Consider the following 21,351-nt stretch of genomic DNA (forward strand, 5'->3'; position numbering starts at 1 on the left):
TGGTTTCTACTGTGAAAATGAAAGAGCAAAACTTTGACGTTTCATTCGCTTCGGCTTCGTTCCGTCCATGTTTCCCTTGAGATGTTTTCTTTTTCTTCTTCTCCTCCTCCGGCTGGCTGTGCAGCGGCGTGTTACTTCTGTACTTCTGTTTGAACAAACTCCTGTGGCTCTACTCTTTTTTTGGGCTTAAAAAAAGAGGAAAAAAGTGCACTGTGCCGCGGCACGAATGAGAAATTAGTCGTCAGGGAAACTGTCTCCAGACGCCAATCCCGAGGGACTCCCAGAGCTCTCTGAAACGCCCGCGTGTGACAGCCACATCGATTTTTGAGGGGGGGGGGGGGCGACATCAGGGGCTCAATCACCACTGATGTTTTGCCAATTAGAGAAGCTTTTTCTCTTCAAATTAGGTTGCTTAAACCACAATTGACGAGTGGAGGGAAGCTTCTTTCATGGCCTTATCGGTGCTCGCATGTGGCCCCGCGGGATCAATAGCGTGTACATCTGTCAGTAGGTCATGCATGGAGCTGTCAGGCAGGTCAAAGGGCACATGTGCCCCCCCCCCTCCCCCGGGAGACCACCAGCACGTCGAACATCACTCGCCATGGAAGACGCTCTGGACGGATGAGAGCGTTGTGCTTCATGGATCAACGCTGATAAAACACCTGCGTGTGTCTAGGTGGGGGGGGGGGTTACCGCAGCATCGCCACTCTCGCTAAAAGACTTGTCAGTGTGCAAGATGGCAGCTTTTTGAGAGCATCTCCGAACACAAGGAGGTACCACGCAATAATGAAGTGGGGGGGGGGCTTCTGTGGTTTCACTCGCCTTTAGGAGAAGGGTTCTGTTAAGTGCCAGGCTCGTAAAGCTCACTGGGTGGGCCTTTATTGGTATTTTTTGGCTAAAACGTGCGGTCGTAAACACGCAGATGTTTTCCCTGCTTGAGTGACCGCAGGAGGGTGGATGAGGGTGGAGGAGGATGGAGGAGGATGGATGAGGGTGGATGAGATTGGAGGAGGTGACGGAGCAGCGGAAGGTTAAATTAAATGTGTCCATTAACACACTCGTCTTTTAAGGACAAATGAAAATGAAACGTGGTACAAATGTATTGGTTATTTGGTTATTGTCAGTTTTCAAATATTATTTCATTATTGATCAATCCTCACCTATTTTGTTTTGATCAATTGTTTATTTACTTATTATTTTTAGTCATCATAAATATGTCCGTGTGTGTGTGTGTGTGTGTGTGTGTGTGTGTTGGAGTGGCCCTAATCCTTCGCTCTCACTGCTTGAGCATTTCTCCAGTTTCCTGTTCACAGTTGGAAACACATCGCACCTTCTTCTTGGGAGGAGGAGGAAACCCTCCACAGCGGTTTGGTGCTTTTTGAATGTGCTCACATGAAGGCGAAACAAAGAGCCAAATAAACGGGAGCCACTCGAATCCACTCGGCTGGCTCGCGGCACAAGTGGCTCCGAGTGGCGTGAGAGCCCCACCGCGGCGACGGCGTTGGAGCCTTCTGCAGATCACGTGAAGCTCTTCTGCCGCTGTGTGTCGAGGTTTGGTGTCCAACAGCGAAGCATCGTCTTAAAACCTCAGCACACCAAGTACTTGATGCACATTTGTGGTTCGGAGTCTCTGATTCGGTCTCCTGTCAGTGTCCCCAAGGAAGTGGGGTGAATTGTGCGTGTCGCATTCCCCCTGCAGATCTCCCCCAGGTCCATCAGTCCGGACACTTGCTCTGAGGATGAGTGCGTTTACTCTCCTCTGAGGGGGGGGGGGGGGATGGCGCCCCCGGTTTGTCGGAGTCGGCATGTTGATCGCTGCGCTGCACAAGACGCAGCAGCAGCTCGTCTTCCTCTCTGAGGGAACAATGCTCCATTGTTCAGATGTGCAGCTGTGAACCGTGTTGACTGCACCTGCCGCTCAGAGCAGAGAGAGGGGGGGGGCGGGGTCACGGATCTTTACGGGGGGCCAGACAGGCTGAGGTCCTATAAGGTTTTCCTGAAGGTTTTTCAGTTATACAACAGCTACCTTTCAGCAGCCCCCCCCCCCCCCCCCCGCTAAAGAGCACAGTGTAATGTTACATTATCACTGTGGGGGGAGGGGGGTGCAGTTAAAGAGCAGATTGATTTGGAGCGTCTGTACTAAAGTGTCACCGTGTGTCGCTCCATGTGTACATTTAAACGGCTCCTTCTGATGAAACCAAATACGGAACAGTTCTCAGGAACCAACGTTCATCAGATTCCATTTCTGCCAACAAGTGATCAAAGTGATCCTCTTGAGTTTCACGGGTCCCTTCATGTCGTACCGTGTTCCTGCGTTGGTCTTCTGTGGTGTAAAGCTGAAAAGGTGCCAGCATCGAAGCAGATAATTATTGGAATATTTTATATAACCAAATATTTGCTGCCTACATCTACAGAACGTTTCAACTGCCGTGTTCCCGCCTAGAGAGTCAAAGCCTCTAACAATGCTGCAGAATATTAACCATTCAGCACGTCGCTTTAGCTCACAGGGGAGGGGGGGGGGGGGGGGGGCGTGTACCTCCACCCGCCTGCCTCGACCAATGGGATGCTCCGGGCTGCAGGTGGTTAATGCGAGCGCCGGTCCCGGCCAAGGAGGCGAAACGTGTGTGAAGCCTTGGAGGAAGGTCTTCCTCTGCAGCCAAACAATAAAGCTCTCATTTGACGGTGAAATGCCAAACCTGGAAGACTTATCTTCTTCTTTTTTAAAACCACGCTCAAGGTTGTCTTTTAAATTGCTTTTACTCTCAGCTTCATCCTCTGCTGTGCTCTGTCTTGGCCTCCTTGTAGTTGTGCGCGGTTTTGTTTTCAGTGTTTTATCCGTTTGTGTGTTTTATTCCTGCGTCTGTTCATCCTTTTCATTTTCTGAACGCGCTTCTTTGTTTTGTGTTTTAAATGCACGCTCTTTGTGGTCCTGCCAGCTTTGTGAAGCTGAAGCATCTGATGAGGTCGAGCACCTCGCTGTTGGACCCAAGAACATCAGCAAATCACGCCGTCAAAAGCAAAGTACACGAGCCGAAGGACACGCGCCTCACACTGTTTGCCCCAAACGGCGCCTGGGACGCTCGTCCTCGCGGACCGAGGTGTCGCCGCGGGCAACGCCTCGGGTGCAAAATGGCCGCCCGTCCGGGGGGGGGGCTCCTGTTCTGAGCCAATCTCGCGATCTTTCGGTAATTACGCCGCCCCGCTGGAGACTTTTCCCGTGAGGAGCTGGCAGAGAGGGGGCGATGAGATGGAGGGGGAGCCCCCCCCCGTCCCCACATTGTCTGCGCCATTAGGGGAGAAATGGGCTCAGCGATGCTTGGTGGAGTCTGAGGAGAGAGATGTGCTGGGGGGGGGGTGCAGTACAGAAGCGAGTCATTGGGATGCAGGTCAGAGTGGTGCAGGTGCGCGGCTGACAATGAATGTGTCAGGCCGTGTGAGCTCCAGGTGTAAGCGGGGGGGGCGGGAACAACAACGTGCAGCTCGGCTTGGTGAGTAATATCTAAGAGCCAGATTAGGACGCGGCCGCTGTAACGAGGCCGAGCAGAGATGCACGATTCTTCTCGAAACGCAAGTCGTGAGAGAAAATGGTTGTTTTTCCGCTGTGTCCCGAGGCAGCTTCGGGTTATTCCCACTTCATATTTCTCCGAGAAGATAATGAGGTTATCACACAGGGCTGTAAGAGAACACACTAAAAAGAATAATAGCCGTGTCCAGTGCACTTTGCAACCGGGGGAAAGAAGAAGAAAAAAAAAAAAAAATCAATACAGCCATCTGTAATGTGAGAGCATGTGGATATAAAGGAATACATATGATAACACTTAGTCAGGAACCCGCAGGCCGTGTTTCATTCTGTCCGCCACAGGCTGCAGGGCCTCGCTTTGTGAGGGACACCTGAAGACATCGTCTGTACTAAATATCCCTGGAGATCGAGTCGTTTTGGGACCGGTGTACAAAGCCACAGCGCGCCTTGCGTTGCGTTGCGCTCTGACCCCTTCCCCCCCCCCCCTCATTCCGCTCCCCCTCGATGCAGACTTTGAGAGCGATCTATCTGGTGTTGGGAGAAGATGAGCTTCTTTGAAACGCCGATGCGTGTTGAAATAGCAGTCTGTTTCCCAGATGGAAAAGAAAAGAGGTCGGCCGGGTTGCCTTTGTGAGGCGTCCACACTCCCCTCCCACGCCTCGCCTCTACTCCGCCGCGTGGCTCTGCTGGTCAAATATCGGATCGGTGAGTCACACACGGCCTCCGTACCCGTGGAGAAACACGCTGATGGTCTTAAAATACACTCCGGCAGGAAGGCCATGCAAGAGACCGGGGCCCCGGCGCCGAGCGCTGCAGCAGCCCAGGGGACCGGGGGGGGGGCTGGGAATGGACTGGGAGAAAGAGAGAGAAGGGGGGGGGGGGGAGTGGGCGGGAAGAAGGAGACAGTGGAAGGTCGCGCTAGATAAAGGATTATGAGAGCCTTACTTTCTGTCACGTAACACCGAGCCGAGTTCGGCGGTGTGGGGAACTCTGGAAATATGGTCGGTGCGTCTATAAAAAAAAAGGAAAAGCTGCTGCAGAGCCAGACTGGTTAAAGCTGAGGTCCTTCTAGAACAACTGGCTCACAATATATACTGTATATAATATATATATATATATATATTTGCCCTTTTCACAGCAGACAAGTCTTAAGCAGGAAGTTGTGATGGATGCACAAACAGGTATCTGACAACTCATCATTTTTGAGGTTGAGGCAGCTATTACTATGGGCTTATAACAGATTACGGTTTAAAATAATGAAAAATAAACCCAATCCTGTCCCAACAGATGGTTTCTGAATCATTTCTAATTGACCGTGTGTATGTGAAAGGTGCCATGAAACCTACGAGAAAAAGGACGAGTCTGCAGTTTTCCTCTTTCAAATCATTCTTTTGGTTTTCCTGCCCACAACCTCACTCTTCATCATCGTCTTCATCACACCAGCGGTTTTCGGCAACATCAAAAGCCTTCTGTACTCTTCTATCCGAGGGACGAGGTTAGCGGCTAGCTGGTGAACACAGCGAGCGCTGAGCAGCTGCAGGGCTCCGCCCACTCGCTCAGGAGAGCATCGGGATCGGGTGTGGGGAGAGACCCACCTGGAGCTGATCTGCCCATCAGGGAGATGAACGGTCAGGTGATCAGAAGGGAGCAGGAGGAGGTGCGGGCTGAAGATCCTCCTGGAGAGAGATGGTGGGAGGCGTAGATATTGTTCTGGGGCTGGAGCTCGGGACGGAGCTTTTATGTTGTCTGGTGTGAAATGTATTTAATTATCTACCCTGAGAACATGTGGTTGTTCCAAAGACTTTGTGTCCTCCGGCTCTGTTACAGCAGAGAGTCCTCAGGAGGAGCTGGTGGGGACCCAAGCTGGAGCTAAAAGAGTTGGTATTAGTCATGCATCACTCCGTACTTATGAAGTGACCTCATAAAGTTGTGTTTGCACAATGTTGTGCTGCCCCCATGTTGCCCCGAAAAGAAAATCAATAAATGCACGTCTGAATGAATGCTTAATTTAAATAAAAATATGTCTGTTGTAGCAGAATTAGCAGAGATATGCTATAAAAAACGTATCTCTACAATAAAACGTTTGGATTTCAAAAGGAGGGGAAAGTTGAGGTGTATGGGGGTGAGTGCCTAAGGGCAGATTGTGTTGGCTCCGGGGGGGGCTGGCAACAACCAGGACCTCTCTATGCAGGAAGTGCTGATCATCTGTGTGGGAGTGTCTACATGCACAAATGACAGGGAGGGAAGTGAGGAGGGAGAGAGGTGGTGCACAGGAAGATAAGACCCCCCCTTCCCATGGGGCGGAGAACAGCGGAGCGAGGCTGAAAGTCACAGGTTGTGCGTTGGGGGGGGGGAGGCGCCCGATGGAACGCTGCTCCCTCACAACGGGGGAAAGCATGAGTGAGGGACACAGATGGGCAGGAAGGGAGGTGGAGACAGTGACAGTGACAGGGAGGGAAAGCTGTCACCCCCCCCCCCCCTTGGCTGTGATGGCCGTGCCCTGCTCTGGTGAAGAGAGATTACTGAAGCCCGGCCTGAGGATGCATGTCTGGACACGGTCATTACCTCTGCCCTGTGAACAAATGGCCCCCCCAGTCTGAAGACGGACCAGAGTCTGTCTCCACCCGCGGACGTGGTAACCGCTCCATGTCCTCACGGGCCTGACAATGGGCCACGACATTGTCTTCTTCAGAGGGGATCAAATATTTTCTTTATGGGCAAATATTTATATCATTGGTGGTGTGTAGTTCTTCAATTGCTTTTCAAAATGGCTCCTTGGCAAATACGTAGTGTCACACTCTGTGTGTGCGTGTGTGTGTGCGCGCGCGCGTGTGTGTGCGTCACAAGGACACTCCATGCGTTGGCGTCCAGCCACAGGCGGCATGGGGTTGGAGTCGAGCCTGTCAGAGCTGGCCGTCGTTTCCGCCCGTCGCCGTGGCGATGGTTACAAACAGCCGGGCAGCCGGATGTGGAGATACTAACTATGCAGACGTTTTGTTGTCTTTTTTGAATGTTGTTTTTGTTTCCCGTGGAGACGTCCGGTACGTCTCGTCTGTGCATGTCTCTCTCCCCTCAGATGACCCATCGGCTTTCCTCCCCTCTGCAAACACCGCCGCCTCTCGGCGCTCCCCCCCCTCGGCGCCGGCGAGCCGCCGCGTGCCGCTGAGATGCGGCGCAAAGGCCGCAGCGCTCTAATTAACTTCACCTGGCGCCCCCACTTACCGCCGACGAGTCTCGACCTCCACGCAGGCTCGCTTAGTCGCCTCTCTTCTTAAACACCCGCCGTTGAGATTCGTTTTCCATCCCCTGCCCCCCCCCCCAGCACGCCGCCCTCCTCTGCCCCCCCCAACACGCCGCCCTCCTCTGCCCCCCCTCCTGCTTTCTTCACCATTCTTTAGACTCCAGCAGCAGATTTCTTTCTCTTCAGGGCGGCCGCAGTAGTAAATCGATAAAAGAGTGTGTCCCCCATAACAGACCTCTGTGTTTTCTTTTCATCGATCCTGTCGGCTCAGATGCATTCAGGAGCAAGCAGGCGATTACTGTCAGCCCCCCCCCCCCCGATGTGCACAGCCGATGACAGGTGCCAGACATCAACTTTGGGTAATTGTGATGGTGGAGAGGGGGCATCGTTAATCATCCTCGTTTCGCCCCTCAGTTCACCGCGTGGCCGCAGGGGCAAAGAAGGCGTCGTCGTGGGTTACGTCATCTCTCACACATTAGTGTCTTGATGAAGGCGGGAGAAAACGCGAAGGGGGAAAGAGTCGAGTTCCTTTGCAGATCAAGGGTTGGGAGAAAAATAATGCCGTACTCGTTCCAAGCTACTTATTGACTCTGAAATGTTGATTAAATATCTATGTTCCGCGCCTCGTTATCTCTGCATGATGAAGAAATTCGAGTCCATCGCAATTTGTCGGAACACAAAGACAAATCACTTGGATTCCGCTTGATTTGTAGACAAAAGAACCCAGCTGGTAGTTTGTATTCAGCATGTGAGTTATGCACCTCGCCATTTAATCAATCAGTTCAGCCCTTCTGTTACCTTTGGTGTAATAAGGAGATGAGAGATACAGTGAGTCTGGGACAAAGGAAGAGGACATCTAGAAGAAAAAGGCTCCAGCGAGACCGACGTGCCCAGCTGAGGGCCCAACAAAGCGTCTCCACCGTCTGGCCGCACCGCATCCCGGCGGCAGCCATGTTGGAGCACATCGCCCGTCAAACGCTCCCAACGGCTGCCTCACCTCGTGGGATGAGGAGTCTTTTTAAATGCAAATCACAGCTGGCTGTTGCTTTTCCATTACTCTGCCGCGCTCCCTCTTTGACCCACTACACTCGATTTGGGCGGCCGTGAAGTGATTTAACGCGGCGCCATCCCGCCTGTGAATTTGCATCGCTGATTTTGTATTCGCTGGCTTTGTGGTTAGGCGGCGGCGGGTGGGCGGCGGGGAGGGGGGGGGTTCTTCTTCTTGCCGACATATTGAGTCGTTTTTGAATCCTCTTCAATTTGTCAGCTTTGTGCGGATGACCCCTTTCAGGTTGTGGGTCAGAGCTATAACTCTCACTGCGTGTGACGGAGCGAACCCCATCAGCGCGGCGCTGTGTCCTCATTCCCGTGTTTCCCCAGCGCCCGGCTGCTTTCTGATCAATGGATGCCATTCATGCGCCGCTCAAATCAAACCGTGTGAAGAGGCTCGGCGGCGGCGGCTCTGCCTGCGCGGCGGCCCGGCTAACGGGAGGTCGGCGGTGTGATCCGAGGCGGGCCGCCGGGTGCGATTGCACTTTCTAAACCCTGCGCAGAGCTGTCGGTGAGGCGTTTAGGTCCCAAGCAGGCAGCTGCGAGAACAACCTCCTACTGGAACTCATCCAAATCCTGGGTTTGATGCCGTCAGAGACACGGTTCAAACCCGATTAAGAGTTTGAAATGGAAGCGATTTGACCCAAACCTGCATTCTCCTTACTGACCACCAGGGGACGACTCCCCTGGTCCTATAGAAGCCTATGAGAAAACGACTGTACTTCTCTTTTGATTTATTCCCTCAGTAAACAAGTCAAGTTCGCAAGTCTTCTTCAATACAGCACGTCGTTCATTTAGTAGATTGTGTTCCATTTAGAGGCAAACAGACCACAAAGGGCGGGGCTACACGCTGATTGACAGGTGGCCACCACGGTGAGTCTGTGTCTTTGTCCGTCAACTTGAACCCTTTCCCAGTAAAATCGGATCACTTGAAAGAAGTGTCTTTGGAGGTAAAAGGAACAGAGTCTTAATGTGTTCCCTAAACATGAGTCAGAAGTGATTTGGTCATTCTGAGTCACAGTTTAACTCCACAGGGATCAATAGGTGTGCTGCTTCATTTAAGAAAGGACCGCAGCATGCAGCTAGTAGTTTAGTCTGTTCACACATTTACTACATAAAAGTGAGCTTGAATGTTCCTTCTTGACTTTGGATCCAGTAGTTTGCTAAACGAAAAAGAAAAAGCAACTCACGGTCCCTTCCCTCTTTCCGTGAAACAAAAAGCTCTGGATAGACGTGATGAAAACATCTCACTGTCTTCCAGGGCGGAGGGAAGTTCACAGCTCTCCTCGTAATGGATCAAAGCGTGGAACGTTGTAACACTTTGTCTTTGATGGAAGACTTGAAAGCGGAGGAAAAGATGCAGTTGGAAGCTGATTTCCTTCAAGGTGCTGATTCCCAGGTTTCACCATTTGTATTTCTGGTTTGGGTGCAGGAGCCTGACTTTCTGCTGGAAGCAGAAATGGAGTCTGAATGTAGTTCACCTCGTGTTCAGCACACGGCTCCTTAAGTTTCCTTTTTTCTGGTCAATCTTCATCTATTACAGAAATGAAGTCATGTAGCGACATGTAGCTACACGTTAGCTATGGATTCAGTTTGCTTTCCATTTTGGTGTTTTAAGATTAATGTAAGGGTCCGTAAACATATCATATTACTTGCCCTCTGATTCATATGTTGAGATTAACAAAGCATTTATATTGAACATGTAAAAATGTCAAAAGATTGCCATTGATGAGTGATTCACAGTCATGTTTTTTTGCGAGGCAAAAATTAGACTTTATATTGTGTAGTTTAAAAAAAATCATTTATATCATTAGATTGATTTGACATTTAAAGGCACAGCATTTCAGTGCTTTCACATGATTCATTGGGCACTTCGACCTGCTTCGTGCTCACAACCCAATAAAGATCTGACTCTTCACAACGCAGGACTGCGCTTGGCGCTGAGACGTGACGCCGCTTGGTGCAGGCGGGCTCTCACCAGGAGGAATGTGAGCGAGCGTACATGGCCGCGCTGCCGCTTCATAAAAAAAAAAGAAGAGCGCTGCAAACACTGCAGTGGGTCGTCACTGATATGTCGGGAGAAGAAAGTGACAGCGCAGCACGTTGCCCAGGTAACGGAGCCAATATAGGCTCTGTTCAATATGGCGTTACGTAATGCGAGCGTACTCTCAGACGATCAGTCGAGACATAATATGAAATATATGAAAAATGCATCGTGGTCGTTTGTTCTGCAGAGGATCATCTGAGAGACGTTGGGTTTCATAATTAATGGGACAAATATCTTTGTTTATGTGGGACATCCATGTGAAGTCAAAGCCATGCGTCAGATAGTGTCTGGGAGAGAACACTTTAACGGCATGTACTCGCGTTGTTGCTTGTGAGCGGATGTTTGTGTAAATGACAGCTCACACAAAGTGATGCAACGTGACGCCGTGTTTCCACAGTGGAGGGAAACCAGTTTGTGTTGCCATTGAAGGACCAGTTTGATATTTTATGAAGTAGTTGCCTGCTATTTGCTTCAGATGGGGAGATGGATCGGATTTATTCATGTTCAATATTAGATCAAAGACATTGACACGTGAGCTTCATTTAGGACTCGCTAATTGAAGCAAACCAGCTGCTTTGTGTAGTTTAGTATTTATCGTACTAAATACGTTTTATTGATCCCGTCAAAGCGAATAAGCATATTTCCCAACATGTCAATTTCCTTTGAGCTCAAAATATACACGACCCATATCGGTGTGTTAGGGAGCTGCTGCTGAGATAATTCTACCTCCATCGGATTTACCCACATTCCACCCACTTAACGACATGCTTCAGTTACAGAAACATGGTCAGAAACTGACAAACAGCTCGCTGCACCATTTTATATCCCCCCATTCTTCCAGCTGAGCCTCATTCTATGTTTTCATGAGGCTCACTTTGTTTTGGTAGCGTATCGAATCTTCTGGGTTCTGGGTTCTTTACCCTGTTGGTTGTGCATCCAAACGGCGCAGAAGCTTCCAGAGATTCGTCTGTTTGTGAGTGAGAAGAAAAAGCCTCCATGCAACACAAAGTCAACCGAACGGGTCAAACAGAACAGGGTCAAACAGAACAGGGTCCACCATGATAGGGTCAAACAGAACAGGGTCAAACAGAACAGGGTCAACCATGATAAGGTCAAACCAAACAGGGTCAAACCGAACAGGGTCAAACTGAACGGGGCAAAACATTAGGGCAACACTGCACCAGAATGCCACCGACACAAAAGTAAACGCCCCCCCCCCCCCCTCTCCTCCCTCAAACCCGACCATCCCCCCCTCCCACCTCCAGATCCCGCAGGTGAGCTACGCCTCGACGGCCCCGGAGCTGAGCGACGACCGGCGCTACGACTTCTTCTCGCGGGTGGTGCCTCCGGACTCGTTCCAGGCCCAGGCCATGGTGGACATCATCCGGGCCCTGGGCTGGACCTACGTCTCCACCGTGGCCTCGGAGGGCAGCTACGGGGAGAAGGGAGTGGAGGCCTTCACGCAGCTCTCCAAAGAAGCAGGTAAGGGAAAGGTGCATTCCGGGGATTCAACCGTAACCCGCTGCATCTCCAACCCAGTCGCAGAAGGTGGTTCTGGGCGGATGAATAATTGATCGCTGTGGCAGACCGCGCTCCAGCTCCCCAGCGAGCTGTGGAATGTTACTGGAAATGCAGCCGCAGACAATGACTTGCAGACCACGCCGCGCGTCGCGTATGTAAAAACATCCCAATGCAGCCAATCAGCTTTTTTACTCTTGTTTGGTCCCCAGACATCTCCCTAAACCGTAAGATTAAACACAGAGAGCTGAACCACTTAATGGGCTCCGATCAGGCCGTTAGGATCAGTCTCGTTAGTTAGATGCACTAATGTAACGCTGATGATGATTGTTTAAAGTGGCACACAATCCTCTCTCAGGGTTTGGCTGCGAAGTGCTTTGAATTTGGGCTTTTAAGAGGTGATAATAAGGGTGAAGAGTTCCAAAAAGCCCTTTGCATTCAGAGGTGCTGCTGCTGCTGCTGCTGCTTTGTACGCAGGCTACAAATTGAAATGCTCCACTCACCTGCTTCATTTCTTCCTCCTCCGCCCCGGTGCTGCCGTCGGCATGTGGTGGTCCGTGTGAATCAGCAGCCACCGCTGAGGCGAGGGGACGGCCCGGTCGGTACACGGTGCAGCGGGCCGCCTCTCGTTGTCGAACCATGTGGTTAACAATCTGCAGCATGCTTTGCAAGACGAGGACGAGGAGACTTTCTCAGCGCCCTTCGGGGGGGGGGGATGGTTTCCCCGGGCTGCGAGCGTGTGGCTTCTCACGCGACCTTGTGCGGATCCCGATCCCGATCAGTGTCTGATCTCACGCAGGAAAAGGCCTCTCCAATGAGGAGGGCTAATGATATCCCACAGGCACTGATCAGACGTCCAGCGAGCATGAATATTTCATCCGTCCACAGCGCGATCATTAAAGCTTCAGGAAGCTGTTTGGGGTTTTGTAATTTGCATCGACAGAGAGTGAGAAAGTAGCTTGTGTAGAAACACATCTGGGAAGTTTCCATTCATCTTTGGATAAACACAGTTTCCTCTCGCTGCGTTCGCTCGGATGCGCTTCCCACTGATGTTCCTGGGCTTTTTTTCAGCAGTAAACCCATCGCCATAATGATTGTTGAACCGCTGCACGACGAGGATGAATTATACGCCATTGTTGCTGTTGACTCATCCTATTACTGCCGAGCTGCAGTTCACTGTGCGATATTTAGAATTCACGTACAAACAGGAATCATTTCCTCTAAAGAAAAAGCCTCCAGTACCCAACGCATCTTATCTTTAATAAACACATTAATTATGTAATAGCATCACTGTGCATTCCCAGGAAACTCATCCGAGCGGCTCCTGCTCCTGCACCAGAACAGACTGGATTGGATTGAATTGAATAAGAAGCAACCCCCCCCCCCCCCCCCCCAATGAATATGGGAAAACACAGAAAGAAAGCAGCAGAACAGCAGCAGCAGCATCTGTGTGTGGATGTTGTAGCTGATCCGCGAGGCCCTGAGACTCTGTGGCTGCAGCCAAATGTCAGACGCATTAGTCGGGTTCTCGCTTCCCAACTTCCAGGCGAGAGCAGTGCAGCGGGCTAATGCAATATGCCGCCCCCCCCCCATTACCCCGAGCGGAGGCCCGAGTGATGGCCAGCCGCTATCGATCTCCCCCGGCTCGTCTTTTTTTCCTCCCGCGTCTCGCTACACTTTCTCTCTCGCCGCCGCCGTGCGGCTTTCTTCCCGCCGACATCCATTGGGTTTCATTTATTTTCCTCTCTGTCCGTCTGGAGTTCAGCTTTTGCTGTTGAGGGGGGAAAACCTCTCAGAAATCATCACTGTGGAATTGATTACAGCTAAGTTACCTTCTTAGATCTAGTGTGAGCTGTGAGGGGGGGGGGGGGGGGCAATATTATTTAGCAGTAGGACGAGGGAGGAAGTGAGATGCGTCAAATAGAACACAGTTCTTCTGCGTGACCTTTGGACATTGCCAAGTCCCCCACCGGGCTGGGGGGGGGGGGGACACAGATGTGGAAAATGAATGTCAAACCCATGTCAGTCCATTCTGATGCTCCCGCGCGTCGAGGCGGGCGACTGGAGATGGCGGGTTTGCCTTTTGACTGGCGAGGTGATAAATATAATTATGGATCCCCCCCGGAGGTCTGTGCCTGGAGGGTGTTCGGCGGGCGGGCGAGATGAGGGGGGGGGGGGGGTCGAATCCATCAAGGGCCTCTAATTTAAAAGGATTTGTATTTCACCAGGCAAAATGGCAACGCTGGAATGGTGGCCCCGGAGTGCCGGCTCAGAGCGGAGGGGCGGAGAGGATGAATAATTGAAGCGGTTAATGCGGCGCGTGACCTATGGCTCTCAGAAAGATAAGCAGGGAACTACCATGGGCCTGACTTATGGAGCCATCGCGATCATTTCATCATCAGCAAGCGGTCGTTGATCCATGAATGGAATGTGGGCTCAGCCTGCACCGAGTTCGGATATTATGTTTTAGGATCACAGGTCAGTTTGATAAAGTGCTTCACAAACTCTCTTTGAGTGTATTTAAGAGTTCCTTTTCCTACGGTAAAGTTTATACTTCTTATCTGGATACTCGCAAAAAAAAAGCCAAAAAGAGTTAATGGCTGCTTCGGCCTCATTCGAGCTAATCGCGGAAAACACTCGCGGGGTTTCTCTCGGGCGTGACGGAGCGGGTGTCATGGAGGCGCAGTGCGGAGTCGTGAGGGAGAGGAGTCATTTCACACAGAGGAGTCTCTCGGCCAGGATGACGGCACATAAACGTCCTGCTGACTCATTCGAGAGGATTCATCAACTGATCGGAAGCTCCAGTCATAAAAATACATTTTACTTTTATTTAAATTAAAACATTTTTCAAAAGCTTTCTGATTTATTTGAGAGTTTTTACTCAATGAATTAATTTGACCTAAGAGAGAAGATTAATTCGTTATTAAATAATCAATTATATTGAATTCATCCAGTTCAATTTGAAACCTGACAATAAATATTATTGAATTGAAATGTCTTCATTTGATCTCCCTGAATGATGCGTAACGCTTCCTTTTCAAATCCTCTCATCGACTGAGACGCTCGACAAAAAGCCCTGAAGTGAAGCGTCTCCTCTGAAGCTTCTCTCTGAGTCCATCACCCTTCTCCAGTCCAAACCAAGATACCAAGCCCCCCCCCCCCCCCCCCCGCCTGACGGACCAGCTGCTCCGCGGGGCTCCTTCTCTCCTGCGGTCTGGTCGCTTTCTCCCATTAGAACCCTTCACACCACAAACGCTTTTCTTTCTTTCTTATTCATAATGAATATTTGAGACTGGAGTTCTCTCTGTGGATTTAATGAAAGTGAGACATCCACCTGCAGACATGAAACACCCCCCCGAATACACTAGAACCGGGTGTGTGACGGCGCTGAAGTTCCCGGGAACAGCTTTTCTATTCTGAGGCCTCGGCGTGGTCCCTCGGAGACGTTCCCCGCTGGCCTGCTCCGCAGCGAATGACGCCGAGCGCGTTGCGGCCCCCGACAGGAGGCCCCGGGCCCCGGAGCAGCTCGGCAGATCTCCTTGTTTGCGCTCGGTCCACTTAGTGAGGATAACAGCAGCCGCCCCGCAGGTCTTCTCGCTCCTACTAAATGTTTTCTCCCCTCCGTTCTGTCTGCTGACACTTGGAGGAAAAAAACAACATCTCCGGATAGTCTGGAGGAGGTTCAGCGTTTTCCATTCTCCCAGTCTTCTGCCTTTTGAAAAGCTAGCGTGACTGTAGATGTTTGATCTAACGGCTAAAAGCTGTTTATAACAGAGTAATGAGCCTGAGGAGACCAGCGATTAGAAGATCCACTTCTCTGTCTCACACTGAAAGGTTATTGGGTGGGCTGAGTGGGAGAGATTTTAATTGGTTTGGGTAGAGCTTTGGTGTTGACTCAGGACGCTGCATTTGCCCCCCCCCCCCCCCCCCAACCGCCTCCCATCACATTATCTGTTTATTCAAAGTGCCTCAAAGGTCAACATCTCTTCCGCACCTGTAACAAGCAAAACTCTTGGTTTCACTTGTTTCTTTGAGGGATGAGCGGAATCCAGCCAGCGGCTAAAAGTCCAAGGTGATGATGCGCTGACGCCATCGTCCTTGGCGTGACCCGTCGGAGCGTGATTGGTTGTCAGTGGTAATATCCTCTTGTTTTGCGGCTGCTGGCCTGTGCTATCTGATTGGCTCCAACAAGGGCTGCTTGATAATCTATCACATGAAATCTGTAGCTTTACGTCCCTGTTGGTGTGGATTATTGGGTTTTGTCTCCAGCAGATGTGTTTGTGACTCTGTGGAGCGACACTTTGTGTTCCTCAGATCAGCGGCTAAGTGTAAACTCTCCCACTGCAGGAGTGTTCAGTGAGACTCCACCAGCGAGCAGGAGACATCCTCCAAATCCCTCTATTGTGTTCACATGTTTTTCCCATTTCCATATGGGTGAGATTTGGGTCACTCCAGGCTTTTGGCTGTCTGTGCGTGTGTGTGTGTGTCTGTGTGTGAGAGTCATGGAGATCTTCCCAGAAGCCTCACCCTTTCTTACCCCTCTCTTCCTCTTTAAAAAAAAAAAAAAAGGTGGAATCTGCATCGCCCAGTCTCTGAAAATCCCCCACAACCCCAAGCTGGAGGATTACGACAAAGCCATCCAACAACTGCTGGAGACGCAGCACGCGCGGGCCGTCGTCATCTTCGCCAGCGAGGAAGACATACGGTGAGGAGCGCGCGGCCCCGGGGGGGGGGGGGGGGGGGAGAAGCGGCGAGTGGGGTACCCGGAGATGAATGGCTGTGACTCGCCGGCGTCTCTGGGTGAAGCCCACAAACCCGTAAACAGAGGACAGAGGGAGAGCCTTTAATGAGATGAACTGTACACTGCAGGGCTGTAATGTCCCAGCGACTCCTTCAGGCTGCCGGTGCCTTCGTGTAATAGATGTTCGATTGCGTGCCCCCCCCCCCCCCCCCCCCCGAGCCGTTTCCTAATTCACACCCGGCCGTCCTTGCAGGGGAGTTCTCAATTCCACCAAGAGGGCCAATCAGGTGGGCCATTTCCTGTGGATTGGATCCGACAGCTGGGGGGCCAAGAGCAGCCCCATCCATCAGCTGGAGGATGTGGCGGTGGGAGCGGTCACTATCCTCCCCAAACGCTCCTCCATCGAAGGTACTCACACAACACCCCCAGTATACCAGACAATAACTAGTGCTACCAGTACAATTCATCCAGCTCACTGCAAAATGGATTTTTGAAGTAGTGTATTGGTGCTTTTATTTATGCAAACACTAAACAAATAAGGTGCTTTGTAACTGGATGCATGGAGGGGGGGGGGGGGGGGGCGCACTACACATGGCCATTGTAAATATGTTAAATAAATGTATCCTCATGAAGTCAATGTGGGGAATGAGAAGGCAAACAGCTGCCTGTTAGCATTCATTTAGACTTGTTACCACCTGCCAAATGGCCCTTAAAGATGTCTGTAGGTAAGTGTAATTGGCTTTGGCTGCACAGCCATGTTCACTCAGCCCCTTGTTCACCCCGTCTGCTGCTTGGTGTTGAAGAGGCCGGTTGGATATGTTAGTCGTTTGTTAAAAACACCTGCATGAAACATCTGTAACAGCTGGACCCGTAATGATGCAGGCCGGCGGCCCCCTCCAGGTAGGAGAAGGGAAGCCAAAGAGCCTTAAAGCAGGTCCCATAGACGTCAATGAGAGAATGACTCTACTTCTCTCTTGATTTATTCCCTCAGTAAACATTATAAACATTTATGGTATCAGTCTCTGGTTACAAGTCTTCTTCAATGCAGCATGATGTTCATTTAGTGACTGATGGTCCATTTAGAGTCAAACAGACCATAAACCAGCAGATGCTTTAGGGCGGGGCATAACTGTGATTGACAGGCCTCTACGATGGATTTTTCTGTCTGGGAATTGTTCATGTTTTTTGTCTTAAAAAGAATGAACCCCTTCACTACATGAAAGGTAAACGTGACTTTGTTTCTAGTTTGGCTAAAAATGTCTTTGGCTGTCAACAGACCAATGGGTGATGTCATGGTTACTACATCTACTTCTTAATTAGAGTATATGGCACACAGTATGTGATACACAGTGTGTGATACACAGTATATGATACACAGTGTGTGATACACAGTATGTGATACACAGTATGTGATACACAGTATGTGATACACAGTATATGATACACAGTGTGTGATACACAGTATATGATACACAGTATGTGATACACAGTATGTGATACACAGTGTGTGATACACAGTAAGTGATACACAGTAAGTGATACACAGTATATGATACACAGTATATGATACACAGTATATGATACACAGTAAGTGATACACAGTGTGTGATACACAGTATGTGATACACAGTATATGATACACAGTGTGTGATACACAGTGTGTGATACACAGTATATGATACACAGTATATGATACACAGTATGTGATACACAGTATGTGATACACAGTATGTGATACACAGTATGTGATACACAGTATATGATACACAGTGTGTGATACACAGTATATGATACACAGTATATGATACACAGTATATGATACACAGTGTGTGATACACAGTAAGTGATACACAGTGTGTGATACACAGTATGTGATACACAGTATATGATACACAGTGTGTGATACACAGTGTGTGATACACAGTATGTGATACACAGTAAGTTATACACAGTATATGATACACAGTATGTGATACACAGTATGTGATACACAGTGTGTGATACACAGTAAGTGATACACAGTATATGATACACAGTATATGATACACAGTATATGATACACAGTAAGTGATACACAGTGTGTGATACACAGTATGTGATACACAGTATGTGATACACAGTGTGTGATACACAGTGTGTGATACACAGTATGTGATACACAGTAAGTTATACACAGTATATGATACACAGTATGTGATACACAGTATGTGATACACAGTGTGTGATACACAGTAAGTGATACACAGTATATGATACACAGTATATGATACACAGTATATGATACACAGTAAGTGATACACAGTATATGATACACAGTATATGATACACAGTATATGATACACAGTAAGTGATACACAGTGTGTGATACACAGTGTGTGATACACAGTATGTGATACACAGTAAGTTATACACAGTATATGATACACAGTATATGATACACAGTATATGATACACAGTATGTGATACACAGTATATGATACACAGTGTGTGATACACAGTAAGTGATACACAGTGTGTGATACACAGTGTGTGATACACAGTATGTGATACACAGTATATGATACACAGTGTGTGATACACAGTGTGTGATACACAGTATGTGATACACAGTAAGTGATACACAGTATATGATACACAGTATATGATACACAGTATATGATACACAGTGTGTGATACACAGTGTGTGATACACAGTATATGATACACAGTATATGATACACAGTGTGTGATACACAGTGTGTGATACACAGTATGTGATACACAGTATATGATACACAGTGTGTGATACACAGTAAGTGATACACAGTGTGTGATACACAGTGTGTGATACACAGTAAGTGATACACAGTGTGTGATACACAGTATGTGATACACAGTATATGATACACAGTGTGTGATACACAGTAAGTGATACACAGTGTGTGATACACAGTGTGTGATACACAGTATGTGATACACAGTATATGATACACAGTGTGTGATACACAGTGTGTGATACACCGTGTGTGATACACAGTATGTGATACACAGTAAGTGATACACAGTATATGATACACAGTGTGTGATACACAGTGTGTGATACACAGTGTGTGATACACAGTATGTGATACACAGTATGTGATACACAGTATATGATACACAGTATATGTATATTCAGGCTGTAAAAACCGAACAATGATCTAAAAGAGACTTGGGTGGGAATTCTCAGTGTGTTCATGACTTCCAGTGACCACTCTCACATTACACGGCCATTTGGTGTGTCCCCCCCAGCACCCCCCCTCTCTCTCCCTCTCATCTGTTTCTACTTCAGTTGGTGATTTTTCCACATTTCTCACAATGACTTTCCACAATCCTCAGAGAACAAATGCGACCTTGTTGTATTTGGCCGCGGGTCCATGACCACACTAATGTCAGTGTTGACAGATTGGCTGCTCTCCAGATTTGATTAGATACTGAAACCAATAAATGGAAACTTTGTCACCTTTTTTGCTGTCGGTTCGGAAAAATGAATTAATGTGGTTTTACATATTTGTTTTTAACAAAGGAGACTGTGGATAAATCTGACGGGTGAGTCGGAGGAAAAGGCTTTGAATCAAGTTTTTAATTTGAACTTAATCGTTTTTATATAAATTTCTGTCATGAAGTCAAAAGAAATACATCGACTGTATTTTAGTGCTTCGAACTGCGTTTTTAGGGAAACTGCAGCTGCAGCCACAAGAAAAAGGAGGAGGTCGCCCCGTAAAATGTAAGAAATAGAATATTCACAGCTCATTTTGCCCACTGTCACAAATCCAGACTCACACTCAGCATTACAATCGAGCTAAATGTGAAAGTCTGAGTTGCGTGAAGCTTCCCGTAATTAGAGCAGCTCCATCCAGGACAAATGTACACTGTGCAAGCAGAACATTATTAATCCGACATGCATCATTGATGGTCTCATAAAAGCAAAATCAGCTGAGTCATTGGTCTGTGATGAGACATTATCACCTCTGCCCACGACTCATCTGACGAGAACACAGACACCGATGCTTTTAAGATGTGGAATTCTTTCAGATAGCACAGACCTGCACAGCAGAAGGTAAAAAAAAAAAAAAAAAGCTGCACGGCGGTTAAGTTTGGTCCCAGCTCGGCTCCCTGACCCACATTGGTTTGCAAAGTTGCACAAACAACAGAACAAAATGCAGCAAACAAGCTGTTTTTCTCCTTTAAAGTTACGTCTCCTCAAGCAGCCCGTTGAAATGAGCGCTAAGCTAAAGCTGCGTGCCTTCAATCTGTTTCTATTGTTATGGGTTTAATGAAGGGAAGAGAAGAAAAGCACCTGCAGGACCTCGCTGCCCGCGGCAGCGCGCCGCTTACAGTGCCTGCGTTATTTATTATGCATCCTGTTTGGTAATTAATGTCATTTCCTAGATGAAAGGAGTGATTAAAGTTCCACGGGGCTCCAGAGGAAGAGGAACCACCGCGGTCAATTTTTGATGAAGTGGTGCTTTTTTTTGTTGTTGTTGTTTTTTTGTGCCCGGGTGTGCTTTGAACGCCTGCCACCGTGCGATGTGCACGCTGTTGCAGATGTGCACGCTGCCCCTCCCTGAAGGTGGGTCTGAACCGGGCCCGTCTCCTCTCTCTCTTTCCCCTCTTCCACTTGGCAGGGTTCGATGAGTACTTCACGGGCCTCACGCTGGAGAACAACCGCAGGAACGTGTGGTTCGCCGAGTTCTGGGAGGAGAACTTTGACTGCAGGCTCCTCAGCGCCTCCAAGAGGGAGGATACCAGCCGGAAGTGCACAGGTACCGAGGTCTTAGTCACACTATACAGTCCTCCCTCGCCCCCCCCGCCCCTCCTTCACACCTAACCACTCCCCTTAACCCAGTCACCTTGACAGCTAAGCCGCGTCGTGCCTTGTGTACTAACCTCGGCCCGGGAGCACTTTATTCAGGGCGCAGATTGCAGGGTGACAGAAAGGCGAAGTGGAGCACTGCTCCTGCCTCCATTCTGCTTTAATGATAGTGTTGTTAGCGGCGCTGCACCCTCGTGTTACCTAAACTGCGCCTGTCAGCGGCGTGACAGGCGCAGCGCTGCATTCATTACCCGTGCGGGATGATGCCTGTGATGCGGCGCGCCGTGTTCGTTTCCCCCGCTCGCACGCGGGATGGCGGCGGCGTGACACAGATTGCTGTTTGCGCTCCTTCACAATCTCCTGCTTGGCGTCTTTGGTCCCTCGTCACAGACGTGCCCGT

General features: G+C 49.4%; 1 protein-coding gene across 1 annotated transcript in view; it reads left to right on the plus strand.

The window, feature by feature from the left end:
• LOC119222468 (metabotropic glutamate receptor 7-like) overlaps positions 1-21,351 on the plus strand; it is a 44,128-nt gene that overhangs the window by 7,474 nt on the left and 15,303 nt on the right. Inside the window, exons 2-5 of the mRNA XM_037479167.2 lie at positions 11,124-11,340; positions 15,946-16,081; positions 16,371-16,525; positions 20,764-20,901. Coding sequence (XP_037335064.2) covers positions 11,124-11,340; positions 15,946-16,081; positions 16,371-16,525; positions 20,764-20,901 — 646 coding nt within the window. The remainder of the gene's footprint in view (positions 1-11,123; positions 11,341-15,945; positions 16,082-16,370; positions 16,526-20,763; positions 20,902-21,351) is intronic.

This window comes from Pungitius pungitius, chromosome 1 (genome assembly GCF_949316345.1).
Source record: "Pungitius pungitius chromosome 1, fPunPun2.1, whole genome shotgun sequence".
NCBI classification, from domain to species: domain Eukaryota; kingdom Metazoa; phylum Chordata; class Actinopteri; order Perciformes; family Gasterosteidae; genus Pungitius; species Pungitius pungitius.